General features: G+C 36.2%; 2 protein-coding genes across 35 annotated transcripts in view; one reads left to right on the top strand and one right to left on the bottom strand.

Annotated features, from left to right (window-relative positions):
- The window catches only part of GNB4 (G protein subunit beta 4), a 65,394-nt gene extending 59,142 nt beyond the window's left edge, over positions 1-6,252 (top strand). For all 8 annotated transcript variants that reach the window (XM_081571018.1, XM_081571022.1, XM_081571019.1 and 5 more), the window contains one exon: positions 1,765-6,252. In XM_081571018.1, the coding sequence (XP_081427144.1) occupies positions 1,765-1,871 (107 nt within the window). In that variant the 3' untranslated portion in view covers positions 1,872-6,252. The remainder of the gene's footprint in view (positions 1-1,764) is intronic.
- The window catches only part of MFN1 (mitofusin 1), a 47,836-nt gene that overhangs the window by 2,847 nt on the left and 30,234 nt on the right, over positions 1-14,755 (bottom strand). For 7 of the 27 annotated variants that reach the window (XM_081570999.1, XM_081570991.1, XM_081570994.1 and 4 more), the window contains 2 exons: positions 10,985-11,119; positions 6,609-8,774 (listed from right to left, as the gene is read on the bottom strand). In XM_081570999.1, coding sequence (XP_081427125.1) covers positions 8,696-8,774; positions 10,985-11,119 — 214 coding nt within the window. In that variant the 3' untranslated portion in view covers positions 6,609-8,695. Of the gene's footprint in view, positions 1-1,634; positions 2,941-4,161; positions 4,389-6,608; positions 8,775-10,984; positions 11,120-14,755 lie in introns of those variants that run through there. The other 20 variants (XR_014077116.1, XR_014077119.1, XR_014077126.1 and 17 more) reach the window with 9 other exon arrangements.

The raw sequence follows: 14,755 nt of genomic DNA, 5'->3' as shown, positions 1-14,755 counted from the left end.
TCTGTGTATGTTTGGGGTGTACTGACAGTAGGCCTCACTGAACAATGATCTGGCCAGGCTTTCATTGGGGAATTTCTGATATGTCTTATATCCTTTTCCCCCTTGGGCCTGCTGTGTTCTCTGAGGTGGATTTTTCACTTTTCTACCTGGAATCTCTAAGTTGACTGACAGTTTGTGGGCTGATTTCAGGAAGAAAGCTGGAGTGCAAAACAATTAGGAAAGGTGGAAGCAAACTTTCCTTATTCCCCAGCTTTCAGTAGTTGCACCCATCTCAGCTGTGCCTGTTTTCTTCCACTTGAGACCCTCTTGATCTCTCTCTAGCACGTCTCTAGTCTTGTGTTCTTGGGCAGGATGATAAATCATCTGACTCTGTGGAGTGAAGGTAGAGACCTGCAGAGTCTAATCGATGCCGAGATGTTTTCTAATGCAGTCTTAGTTTACCCCATCTCTGCCCGTGTGTGTGGTTCCAGAGATACCTGGTTCCACTAGTTTCTGACCCCTTTGGAGCTTCTGCAGTCATTTTTGTTGTTGGCTTATCAGACCATTTGCTTTGAACTTAGCATTTTGGGGACCATTAATAATCACCAGCATACAGCTCACAAACTTTTGTTGCCGTTGCTCTCATATCCTTGCTGTCCTTGTGGCTTTCTGTCCTTACCCTTTTAAATTCCTGTACAGTTTTGAGGTTTCTGAAGTAGGGGCAGTGTCAGCATTACCAGGGATAATTTTCTACAACCTCTCTTAAGAGACTGCAGGAGAGTTCATGGTTTAGCTGATTCCTTTTGAGGTGTTTTGCCTGGATTGAATCAGTATCCATAACAAAATAGAAATGTGTTTGTTTTTGATATTTTTTAACATCTGCTTGAGATTTAGTTTTGCTTTGCTGATAGCTGTTTGGTTTCAGGTTGACTCAACTGGCTATTTTCACCTTAAAATTGAATTGTGACATGAATTGCTAATTCATTCTTCTTTCCAATATGATTTGGAGTATTTAGTCACAATGGTCATTTTTTGTTATTTCAACCCGTAATAATTTGCCTTTTTCCAAACATTGCTATACAGAAAGTACTACAGAGAATATTAATTAAAGAGTTATACAAGATTAACTTCTGTGCCTGAGATTGGGTGAAAATGATATGCTTAATTACATGTGGCAGATATTGCAAACTCAAACAGTATATTAAAGAAAGATTCTTACTGAGAATTTGATATACTCCGATTTTTCTTTTACATCTCTCATTTTCCTCTCAAACAGTTGGGAATATTTAATTTTATCCTGTCTGGTGGTCAGAAGATCAGATAAGCTTAATATTCAGAAGAAACTAAAACTAGATGAGTTTGATGGTTTCACAGAGTTACGACCAAAACATTCCAGTGTTAGTGGTTAAAGGAATAGAGTAAATTATGTTGGTATTTCTGGTGGTGTATTCTTACGTTTTTGTTGTTCTGGTGGTAAAAGTTCATTGAACTTCATTTAAAATTTTGTTTTTGTTGTAACAGCTTATTAGCAAAATTCAGAAGTATCATGAACTTATTAGTGACATAAAAGTCTACATGTTTTTGAAGAGATGATTTTGAATATAAGAAAGCATTTTTCAAAAACGAAAAACACAATTTGATGCATATGTCAGAAATTCATGTAATACAAAGAAATTTTATTTTATATACATGCCCATAAGTGCCCTTCTAAGACCTTTCTGCATACACGTGTTTAATCCTAAAACTTGCCCATCGCTAACTTTTTACTGAACTTTTGTCTTGCAGGTGTTCTTGCTGGTCATGACAACCGTGTCAGCTGTTTAGGTGTAACTGATGATGGCATGGCTGTGGCAACAGGGTCTTGGGACAGTTTTCTTAGAATCTGGAATTAACAATACATGCAAATTTTCCATTCTCCACTGATACCTGGAGAAATCAGTACTACAGCCTATAGCTGTGAAAAAGAATTTACCTTATATTTGCAGGTGAAGATTTTTCTATTGAGATTATTATATACAAAAAAGAAGCTTTCAGTAAACTACAAAATAAAAAAGGTGAAAACAAGGTAAAGGTGCTTGCTGAGATCAGGACCAGTGTATTAATCTGAGGCGTTGAGCTCATTTAACCTTGATGAATTCTTGCTTGTATTGTCTAATTCTTTATTTTCCTTGTGTAGACAGAAATGTACACATTACAGCAAGCTATCATGTTAGAATGTATGTTTGCATTTTTTTCAGAATTACATTTTTAACTTTATATAGAAGTATCGCATTTTTGTGTTCTATAGTGAAGGAACAAGGCACAGTAATACATGGAAGTGAGACTATACATGTGTGTACTGATGTTTAACGAATATTTCCTTGAATTCTGGCTTTCTTTTTGATCTGAAAGAGATCCTGGTTGCTTACTGTTTAAAAATGCTGACAACAGGGACCTACTATATAGCTCAGTGTTACGTGGCAGCCTGGATGGAAGTTTGGGGGAGAATGGATACATGTATGTGTGGCTGAGTCCACTTCGCTGTTCGCCTGAAACTATCACAACATAATCAGTTATACCCCAATACAAAACAAAAAGTTAAAAAAAAATGCCGTCAGACGTAGGTACCGCTGAGGGGAGTCCGTGTGAGTATAACTAGTCTCTGCCATCTTATCAACTTAAGTAAGTGCTTATGTTGAGTCCTTTAAAGGGGACATAATCTAAAGGCTAGGGAATCTCACTCTGAAATTTGAGACATACATAAGAAACTTGTATTATATTAACAGGTAGATAGCAGTAATCACATGAATTGTTCTTATTTTTTAACGTTGGATATGATCAAATGACATTTAGCATTCTAAATAGTTAGGCTTTCCTACTGATTTCATCTTCTACAGCTGAGTTTGCAGGGTGCACTCTGATGAACATTTGAACTGTCTTTGCATCTGAAGAAATTTTCCCAGTGTTTCCATCAGTATGTATCTAGGAAGGACACATAGTGTGTGATGGCATTACGCTTTTGAAAGAAGTATAAAATCTAACAAATCTAACTTATTTGTTATGTCGTAACAAACAGTTACAATGTAAGGTTGCTTTATGAATTTATGTTCATATAAAATCTGAATTGATGTTAACTCTCTGTCTTCAAAAATTTAAAAAGTAAACATTCAAGCTTTTTGATCTTCTGTACCATTTCCTCCCACTAGGACAAAATACTGGTTTCTAAGTGGTTTTGCTTCAAAGGATACCTAGATCAAAGTGATCCCCACTTTAAAGCCAAAAGAAAATTCCAAGAGCAGTTCTTAAAGGAGTCAGAGGAAAATACTAAGCAATTTCTCTGCTTGTCAATGATATAATGTGTTTATTACTAGAATGAGCCCCCTTGAATTTAAACAAAGATACTTTCACTCTTGGATTTTCTCTTACAAATAATCTAAATGATTGACAATAGAAGATTGTTAAGTCTTGCTTGATAGTGAAGTCATGGAGTTTTTCTAATAGAGAGGTGCATTGTCTTTTGTAACCTAGTAAACTGTGTCAGTTACTGTTAAGCTAGATCTGTTAACTTTTGATCACCTGTAATCCTAAATACTCTCAAATTTTACTTGTAAATTTCCATTTTTATATTGTGGATGTGCTAATAAGTGCATCAGCCATAAGGAAGTAACTGTTTTAAGATACTAAAAAGAGAATAAAATGGAAAAAGGAAGATTAAGATAATAGGACCAAAAAAAAATAGACTGTTGTAGATGGCAGGCATGAATGTGAACTTCTGATGTTAATGTTTGTGGACTATTTAAGAAGTGATATAAAGAGCAGCTCTTTGAGGTAAGGCAAGACAATTTTAAAGGGACAGTCATTTCCAAAAATAGGAGTGAGGATTACCATGTAGTTCAGCAATTTATTCCAAAATCCTGTTGAAGCAAGCACTTGTAGCATGTGCAAAATTGCCTTATATATATGAAGAGTATCTCCACTAGTTTGAAAATGATTCTTGTAACAAGATAATTTAGAGGCACACAGACTATAAGAATTCTGTGATCTTAAGCATGTTAATAAAAATGATTTAATATTATTAAACTTTTTGTAGGTGATTAAAAGGCAGTTATCATAATTAAACATGTACTAGGCAACTGAAAAGTAACCACTATCATAGCTGATTATACATACGACCAAATGGTGATACTATATTAATTAACTTACAGGTTAAAACCTTTGTTATCTAGTGATATGGGTCCCACTTGCTAAATTTGTGTACTTGCAGTCGGAGTTCATCTGATTGTCTATTTAAAACTTCCTGAAATCAGTATATTTTGTAGAAGCACAGTACAGCTTCAATCTGTTTTTCCAAACTTAAAAAAGGCCAAATGTAGTTTTAAGGAATTTGCATCAATATTGCAGTTCTGGTGCCTGATTTTTTTTCTTTTTACCTAAGAAACATTTAAACATAATGTGCCTCAGTTGGGTTTATTTGTAGATTCTTTAATCACTGCATAAAGAAACAGTTAGGATGTGGCAGTATTTTAAAGGTAAATATTCTTTTCTAAAAGTGGGGTGATGGCCTTGTGTTCAGCAAATCAACCCATAAACCTTCTCAAAAAAGCACTTCATGCTGTCAGCAAGGACACTGCCTCCACTTTGATGGACCGCCCTCATTTTTGGCAGCTGTGCTACTAGAGATTTAGACTAAATATCCAAGTCTCTTCCCTAGCTCAAATTTTTATAGTTGTGAATCCATGGTTACAATAGCATATTGAGTTCCATCTTCAGAGAGGCAAAGATTTAGGCTTAATATCTCAAGAGATACTTAAGTATCAAGAGATACTTCTTAATTTTGCAAGAGGGCTTACCTGGTAGGCACTCTCCTTGTTTTAATTTAGACTCATCTGAACTGATTAATACTGCATGATTATAGTAAACTAGTCTCTTAGATGTAACACAGGTAGGTGCTTCTGGAATACGTTAAGTAATTTTAAAGTTAACCTATTGAAAGAGAAATAAACCTTGGCTTCTTCAGGTGACAAAATGAAATTTTTGAAGTTGCTAAAAAAAAATACTGTACCAGTATTACATAACTAACCTTCTCCAACACTTTTGGTGTTTTAGATTTACAAATAAATTTAGATTCTGTTTTAAAAATGAAGATGTTCAGGGAAATTTATGCTTATTTGTGAGTGTCTCACAGTTTAAACTCTAACAGTCAAATACTTGTGGCTTACCTGTTGATGTGTTTAAGTGTAATGGAAACTGATTAAACAATCTCCCAAATGGGCCTATGATTTTAGTAATAAAGAGGTTCTTTCTAAAATCTTTAGGGTGTGAGTTAGGCTTAAAAACATTTTCAAATTATTATGTTCAGTTTCTAATTTCCCTTTTGCCAAAGTGGAAAGCAAAATTTTAAACTATTTCTTACCTCGTTAGAACTTTGAAAACACCCACCAGTCAGACTATCTTGTGAGAAATGGTAGCACAGTGGATAATATTGGTATTTTAAATTAGACTAAATAGAATGTGATGTACCCTTCATATTTACTACTTCTTCTCCCATTGTTCATTGTAAGTTGCCTTAAATTCAGTGCTATATTTAAAAGTATTGGTTATAATAGGTACTCAATAAAATGGTCTGTAGCTGAATGTCTAAGCTAGCATTGTTTTAAAGAGTAATTTATTAATCAGAATGATGGTACAACTTGTGTTTAGCAAATTTGTTTGCATGTTAATAAAATTTCCTAAGTCTTTTTTTCTTAAAACCAGTTATTGAGCCTATAAAATAGTTGACTAATGCAGCATATGGAAAAACTGGTTAAATGTTTCAATTGATGTTAAGTGTGCCCAACAAAATCTTACATCATACAGTATTTTTTAATTAATAGAACTTAAGTGATCTATTTGGTAGATATTTCAAGCCTTTTCTGTCTCTTACACAATGGTGCTCTAGCCTATTGTTTTCTCTTCTCAAAGAAGCATCTGAACACTTGCATTTGCATATTCTTATCCAAAGGCATTCACATCTAAATGGGTTTTTTAAGTTGATTAAAATGTTTTTCTTCACCTAGAGTGGTTTCTACAACACTTGTGGCCAACTGAACCTGAATGTCAGTAGTCTGTGGGAAAGGTGAATGTATTAGATTAAAGCTCTTAGAAAAAAGCTTTAAACCAACTATGGACTTGTATCATGACTTAACAGTATTCTTGAATCATTCTTGGAGTAATTCATTCCTTTATTTGTATAGTAGCTCTGTGAAATAATATTGCTGTGAATTGATATTGTAATCAATAAAGTGCTTTTAACCAGATTTCACGTAGCATGTTTTAAATCCGTTTTTAGTAGGATTACTTTTTTAAGTCTCAGAACTAAACTACAAGCCCAGCAGTTCATGCTCAGCTCTGATTCCTTTATCTAAGCACTCTCATCGTGAAAAATGAATGGGCTGCCAGAAGCAAGGAAGAGATTGGAGGTCCAATGACCTATCCTATAGTACTGTGAATGCTGACCTACTGTTAAAAGGCCACAGATTTTCATTAAAAAGCAAAATTTAAGTCATTCTTCCCTTAAAGCTCCCTTAGGATAAAAATGAGGCAGTTTCCCCAAGATAGATTATATGCTTGCCATAAAAATAATCAAAAATAAAAGATTAAAACTCACTAAATGCCATTATAAATGTTCTGTTTATCAACTTAGAGGCAAACAAGTTTTATTTTCACCTTGCATATTATAAAAAGTCTAGGTCTGTAAAAAGCTGATGGTTATACAAAGTTTATAAATAATCCTGCAAACACACAGAGTAGACAAGTAAATGTGCAGTAACTTTGAATATCTGCGATAAATCACAATTCTTTATCATTTATGGGCTTGGTCATAGATGCACTTACCCCAAGCATAAAGGTGGGCTTCATTATTTTAGTGTCCCACTTCCAACATTCATATATTTTCAAACTTGATCAGGCAGAACTGGATTCAAGCTACTGATGGAAAATTTAGTATAAACTTACTATAGCAGAACCACTATTCCACAGTTTCCAAATTTTGGCATGCATCAGGATCACCTTGAGGGCTCGTTAAGCCAGAAACTGCTGGTCCCCAAACCTAGTATTTGATTCAGTAGGTCTGGGATGAGCCCCAAGAATGTAATTCTTACAACTTCACTAGTGAAACTGTTGATTGAGGGACTGAACTGTGAGAACCACTGTATTCAGCACTCATGGGGTAATACCAAACCACTATACTATTTCAGAAGTTCAAGTACTTGTGTATAAAGATTAAGGCCTTCAACTTGTAACCTTAATTAGCAGTATCCAGTCTTAAACATCAGTTTTTTTCTGTTGCAGTTGTTACTTAGTCCCACTTCTTGGTGACTTGTATAATTTTTTGGTTATAAAGCCACAATGTTAGCTATACATGAATATCTGGATTTGAATATTGTATTCTAGTATCTGATTTGCATAAACAAACATTAAAGGCTTCTATGGCCTAAATAATGTTATTTTCTCCTTAAAATAACCTGATAAAGTGTTGCACCTGTTGTGAAAAGACTGAATAGCATCCAAGAGACTTAAACATACAGAAAAAGTACTGAGTATTAAAAGAAGAAAAAAAGCCTGAAATATTATCCCTCCCATGGAAGAGCAGCATCAACTCCACTGGCCAATGTGCTGTGTCTTCTGGGATTGTGCATTCCTAACATGCCCCTGGTGATGCTGATTCAGTGGTCCTCAAAACTATTTTTGCATAGCAAAGCCTTAGCTAGTTTTTAATGTTTCCATATAAGTTTGTTTTTTTTAACACAGAAACAAACACAATATTTTAACTCATAAACATTTTCATTAAGGTAAAAAATAAAAATTTTAACCATGCCCTGTCAAATTCATACAATTAAATAAACATAAAAGTCACCGTGGGGGACAACCCAGCAGTATCCTTGGCAAATACTTTCTGAAGAACAGCATTTTTGACTGTAGCCACCCAAAATTCAGATCTCCCATCTCTTTGGCTATTTTTATCATTTCAAACTTAACCCTTAAAACAGACAGAAAGCTTTCCTTACTGGAATCACAGCTGAGGCTGAAAGTGTTTCTTGAGAAACATAAGCAGACTACTTAGACCCAAATACTTTCATCAAGGACTTTCTTTCTAATAACAAACCTATACACTGCTTTACATCAGTTTCAATGGGAATAAAAGGGAGTAAAAACAGCATTATTTATTAGTGGTTTACATACCTGTCAGGATGGCAAAAGTGATTGTAACCTGCATAAATAATACACTCAAGAACATTCCACACTCCTTTGTGGTTACAGCAATATAGTTTATAAAACAAAAATCTGATTATTCCCATTAAAGTCGGCATCAAAAATTAGTTTTGAGAAAGAAGGTGAAAGGAGCATTCTCTAAATCCTGGATGCCAGGAAGCAGAGTTTTTCAGAATCAAAAACAAAGAGAGCCCTAATTAAGAGCAAGGCCCCACCCCTCAGGGGTCACAGAGTTGTTTCTTTTGCTTTAAACTAATTCATCATTTTCACATATCAAAGGATTTTTCTTTACCCAAAATTAAAGAGACACCATAACACTCGAGAAGTGCAAACACCCTGAGATAGATCAATACTGGGATCTACTCAAGGATTTGCTATTTAGGTATAGTTAGTATAATTCATACTTAAAATCACTTCATAAAAATAACCGTCTAAATCTTCCAAACTGCATTTTCTCCTGTGATAATCACCAAAGCAATCTCTATTGTTAAGATTCTTCACTGCTTGAATGTAGAAACCGCTTAGTAAAATTCTCCAGCTGGTTTTCAAGTTGAACAGCTTTATTTCTAATTGAAAAAAAATGAATAAACACCAATCTAATTATCATAAAGGTCAATGAGAAAAAAATGCATCCCATCCAAATCTTGAAAAAAAAATCACTAGTCAGCTGTTGCTACATTTATCTGAATTCAGATCCACCCTTAAAAGCATTTACTATAGATGCTACTATAACTTTGTAATAAACACAGACTCCACTGGCCAGGAAAGATATACCGAGATAAAATCTTTAACAACAATGAAAAGCCTACATATATGTATACCCATGGCTGATTCATGTTAAGGTTTGACAGAAAACAACAAAAATCTGTAAAGCAATTATTCTTCAATTAAAAAATAAATTGAAAAATTGAAAAAAAAAAAGAATGAAAAGCCTAAGAGACAGTAGAGTCACACCACCTTACAAGGAAATTATATCCTAAGTCACATAAAGACATAATTGTTCCTGAATTCCCTTTAAGTATAAAACATAGAAGTTTTATAAGTGATTTTATGTATACATACAGTAGCTGGCAGATGTCAAAGGATCAAAGTTGCCAAAAATATAGATATTTTTAATATTAAAAAATGGTATATAAAGAAACCAAATGCCCATAAAAAGAGGGAAAGCAGGTTTGTGTCTCCCATTCTCATAATGTGCCACAGTGCACACACATACTTAAATGAGTCTCTCTCTTTCCTTCTTGGTCTTGTATGTTGCTAAGTGGATATTGTCAAGGTCATATAATTTAAATGTGCATGTGAACTCTACTGTATATTTCTTCAGGAAATGCTCCCGAGATACATAAGTACCAATAATCTATCAGTTTTTTTTCTTTAACTATAGCAAGATGAAAAAATAAAAACCTACCTCAGTTAAAATTTTTTCTATTGGGTACGGTTTCACCAAATTTGAAAGGCTGTATTTGGGATGATCTAACTTAAAATAGGAGCAATGGAACACACGAAATTCGCTTGGGTGGAGGGTGGTGTGTGTGTGTGTGAGAAAGGATGTTGGGGTCTAAGTCACAGGCAGTCACATTTTCAGAGACTCTGAAACAGAAATGCGATGAGAATGTGACCGCTGATCAGACTCAAATACCGTGCATGGACAGATTTTGTGTGTGTGTGTGTGTGTGTCTGTCTGTCTGTCTGTCTGTCTGTAAGGATGTTGGGGTCTAAGTCACAGGCAGTCACGTTTTCAGAGACTCTGAAACAGAAACGCGATGAGAATGTGACCGCTGATCAGACTCAAATAACACACATGGACAGATTTTGTGTGTGTGTGTGTCTGTCTGTCTGTCTGTAAATGTTGGGTCTAAGTCACAGGCAGTCACATTTTCAGAAACTCTGGAACAGAAACTCAATGAGAATGTGACTGGTGATCAGACTGAAACACCATTCATGGACAGATTCTGTGTATGTGTATGTGTGTGTTTGTGTCTGTCTGTAAGGATGTTGGGGTCTAAGTCACAGGCAGTCACGTTTTCAGAGACTCTTGAAACAGAAATGAGATGAGAATGTAACTGCTGATCAGACTGAGATACCATGGACAGATATTTGTGTTCCAAAATTCAGGTCGCAAGGACAGCCTCTCCAATTTGCAGACATTGCAAACTGTTTTTATACAGGCAGCTGTATGGAGCGTGTGCCCTGGTAAGTAGTAGCAGAAATGAAATGATGCTTAGTGATTCTCCCAGATTTGTAGTTGAGCGAGCTAATGGGTAGCAAATTAAGAAGTGTCAACAAGTATAGACCTCATGCTAATACTTCTGGTCTTGACTCCCCAAAGCAGAATTTATTTAGGGTCCAAAGAATCCATGGCAAATCATATTAAACCATAATTCCACTTTATATTAGGATATCTTATTTACTTCTGCTGCTTCAAATTTAAGTATACCTAAGAGTCCCCACTGAGAAGAAAAGTTATGAATCTTGGATATATAGGACTGAAAACTCATAATTTTAATAACAGAACTGCTCTAAAAAAGGAAATATAGCTTAACATAGGGCTCTAAGTCTGGATCTAAAAAATCCCTTTAAATTCATATTTTTTTGCTGTTGAAATTAGTTTTCACTGAAATTATAAAACATATGGAATTAAATATGGAAAATTATAATTAAGCCAATGCAGAAAGCCAAAAATTTTAACTTAAATTTGCTGGCAATTTTACATAATTGTATTTTGGAAATGAGATAAGTAAATGTTCATATTATTGAGAAGAAAAAGTTCAAATACCTTAAGAGCTTTGAATTGTTTTGTATTTTCTCCAATTGATCTATTTCTTTGGATAATCTAGCAATTTCTTCTTCTAGATGTCTTTGTGTAATATCAACTTGTTGGCACAGGCGAGCAAAAGTGGTTGCCATTTCCCTTAAAATAAAAAACAATTTTATCAGCAGTCATGAATGTCTTTTTAAAATGAATAAGCTTTAATTTAAAGCTTGCATTAAAAAAATATCACAAGATTCAAAAATCCCTAAGACATAAAGTATCAAAGAACATTGCTAAGAATGGTATGAGGGAGGGTAGAGTGTATGGTACTTGTAAGCTTAATATGACTGTGGGCTTGATTTCATCTGGCCTCAAGACAAATGCTCAACAGGTAATAAATACTCTGCCATTTTGTTGTGAATGTGAATAAGCTATAAAAAGGCAAAGGTTGGGTATATTTCTTCAGAAGCATAATAAGCCTTACTCTCATCCCCTACCTATAAGAATAAATTACTGGAAACAGGAAAGGAAATTTCATGAACTTCTGTGACTTAGTCAAAAATACTTTATAGCAACATTTCTAGAGTCAAAGGGTGTATTTGTGTGCTAGTTAATATGCGAACTTTGGCAAATATTGTGTGTTTGCTATTGGGAGCATGCCTAGTACGTGTGTACCACTGGACTTTGATTGACTGACTTGTTTTTCTCCGCAACTATTCTCTTGCCCATCTTCATCTTTCCCATGGTCTTTTCCCTCTCCCATCTCTCCTCATCTGACCAAATACCAAGATTAGACAAATGAAGCATCTATGTTAACATTTTACTACATTAATATTTGGCTAGTATTAATGATGCTGCCTGGGAAGCCTGGTGCCAGGTTGCTTTCCCCCAGTGTCCTGCTTCTCTTGAGTTGGGCTTGGGAGGCTTCCGTCACAACCACGGGCAGTGGACGGGAGCCTGCTGTGCGCGGATGCGCCCCCAGACCCACAGGCGAGACCTCCGCCTGCCGCCTCTGTAGCTCAGCCTCAGGCTGATGGTGTGATGGGAGGTTGTGGTCCTCCTCTCAGGGCTGATGCAGTTCTGGAGAGGTGCCCCCAGAGAGGTAGCTGTGTCATTCAACCTCTGATCAATTGCCTGTTTCAAGTATGATTAATAATAAAACGCTGACAGTTTGCAAGGACTTCCGTGGTGGCTCAGTGGTAAAGAATCCGCCTGCAGTGCGGGAGATGTGGGTTCGTTCCCTGGGTCAGGAAGATCCCCTGAACAAGGAAATGGCAACCCACTCCAGTATGCTTTCTTGGGAAATCCCATGGATAGAGGAGCCTGGTGGACTACAGTTCATGGGGTTGCAAAGAGTCAGATATGACTTAGTGACTAAACAACAGTAGTTTACAAATACTTGAAGCAGTCATGTAAAGTCATTTGCAAAACTATTTTAAGTGTAAAATTTAAAAAATTTAATTATGAAAACTCCTAATCATCCAGGAGAGTGTAGGGAATAGATCAGTGAACCCCATGTGCTTAGCCTGTAGCTCCGTCCTCTGGGTGTGTACATAGACGCGTGTAGACACACGTAGACACGTGTAGACACAGGCAACTAAACATGTATAGATACACACAGACATGTATATGTGTATAGACATACACGGATACACACAGATGTTTACAAGGATGTTCTCTTATGTGAGATAACGCTGTTTTCACATTTAACAGAATAAATGATTGAATAAAACCACCTATGCCTTAACTGAGATTGATTTCCAGTTGTCCCTGAGATGTTTGATCAGTCGAGGCCCACAGGCAGCCTTTCCTTGCTGTGTCCTTTAAGCACCCTTTCTGGTGGGACGGTGCCCCCTCATGGACCATAATGACCTCATGGAAATATTTTCATATGTGTATATATTTAAGACCATGTGATCACCAGATGAAATTTAAAAACTTTTTAGTGCTCGAATTGTCCCCACAGTGGCCTAAGGAAGTTCCTTGACAGTCATCCTTGACATCTTCAGTGACTTCTGATTTCTGCTCTGGCTGCAAAGGCAGGCCTCCTCCTGCTCCAGACCTGTGGTCGTTCCTCCAGGGGTCCTAGGGCTGAACCAGTCGGGTGTGTGGGGACCAGTGTGCACAGCCAGGTGCTCCTCACTGCTGGTTTCACACTGTCTAAGCTCTGAGGGGGAGGCTTACAGGATCTGTAGGATACTAGCTCCCAGGCCCTTAATCGTAGCTCAGACTGTGTTCTGCTAAAAAGATGAGGTCTGCACTATGCTCTTCACTCCAGTGAGTAATGTGTTGTCCTAAAAACATGGGCGATCTGAGATTTGTGACCCAGATTTGATGTTAGTGACATTTTAAATTTTGTTGTTAGTCTTAGATGGATTATTGTGGTGCTGTAGCTTAGGTTTTAGGAGAAGGCAATGACACCCCACTCCAGTACTCTTGCCTGGAAAATCCCACGGACGGAGGAGCCTGGTAGGCTACAGTCCATGGAGTCACGAAGAGTCAGACACGACTGAGCGACTTCACTTTCACTTTTCCCTTTCATGCACTGGAGAAGGAAATGGCAACCCACTCCAGTATTCTTGCCTGGAGAATCCCAGGGACAGCGGAGCCTGGTGGGCTGCCGTCTATGGGGTCGCACAGAGTCGGACACGACTGAAGCGACTTAGCAGCAGTATTATTTTAACTGGAATAATTATTTGAAGTTGCCTCTGTTAAAGTGTAACGTCATGTAAGAAAGAACACAAGTTATCTTTAACTTTTAATTTACCATAATTTCTAGCTATAGTTATTGTCACATGTGAAATGTGAACCTCGACTGATTTCTTTTGGAGGTCTACATCATCCTCATTAATATAAAATCAAAATTAACACCATTAAATAAAATAGGAGCTCAATAAATATTTGGGAAATGAATGGACTAAATCAGTGATCTCAATTCTGTGACCTCGTTGTTTTTGTTCCCTACAGCTCTAAATAGGTTAATACAGGCTCTGATCTTGTGTCTGAAACACTTTAATCTTCTGGCAGTTTTTGTCTCCTGAGTCTAAACCACTTTACACACTATACCACTGCCAAGTTATCTGTTCTAGAGCTTAATGTTAATGATGTCACTCCCAAGATTCCTGATTATCCAAACCTGTCCTATTGTTAGGCTTACACTCCAGTGGACCCCTCTTATGTACACATCTGCCACACTGAAATTGTCTCATGTTTCTGAACACATTCCTTTTCTCCCTGACTTCTTGCCTTTAGTTTGGGCTCTTTTCTCTGTGTCTTTCTATTCTGTTCTATACATTCTATTTGAATGTATTCTATTACATTCAAATCTCATCAGGCTACCTCTCCTCCAGGAAACCTTTACTGATCCACTGTCCTTTATGCTTTAAGATTCTAGAGCCTCACATTATGAAGCTCTCATTACCTATCATTTTTCATCTTTTTTTAATAATTATGTACATGTTGCTTCTTCTACTAAATTGCAATTATTTTTAGCTCAGAAAACTTTCTAATTCAGCTGTCAGTAGCACCCTAATACAGAATATTATGCATCGATTTGACTGGGGTCCTATGTATTTTTACTAAATTAACAAAAAATAAATAAATAAAAAAATAAACATAAATATTTGCAATACATAAAAGAAACTCAGCAGACCCAGCTATTTATTATTATAATAAAATTCTCTTGAGTTTTAAAAAAAATCATGCCTATAAATCTGGGCTGTAATAGTAAAAACAAATTACATTCACCACCATGCATTTATTTTGAGCCCACTGTTTGATCATTCTATTTTTTCC

This window comes from Giraffa tippelskirchi, chromosome 2 (genome assembly GCF_054371585.1).
Source record: "Giraffa tippelskirchi isolate mGirTip1 chromosome 2, T2T-mGirTip1v1.2.pri, whole genome shotgun sequence".
NCBI lineage: Eukaryota > Metazoa > Chordata > Mammalia > Artiodactyla > Giraffidae > Giraffa > Giraffa tippelskirchi.
Note: the sequence above shows the minus strand (reverse complement) of the source record. Positions and strands in the feature narration are given on the sequence as shown.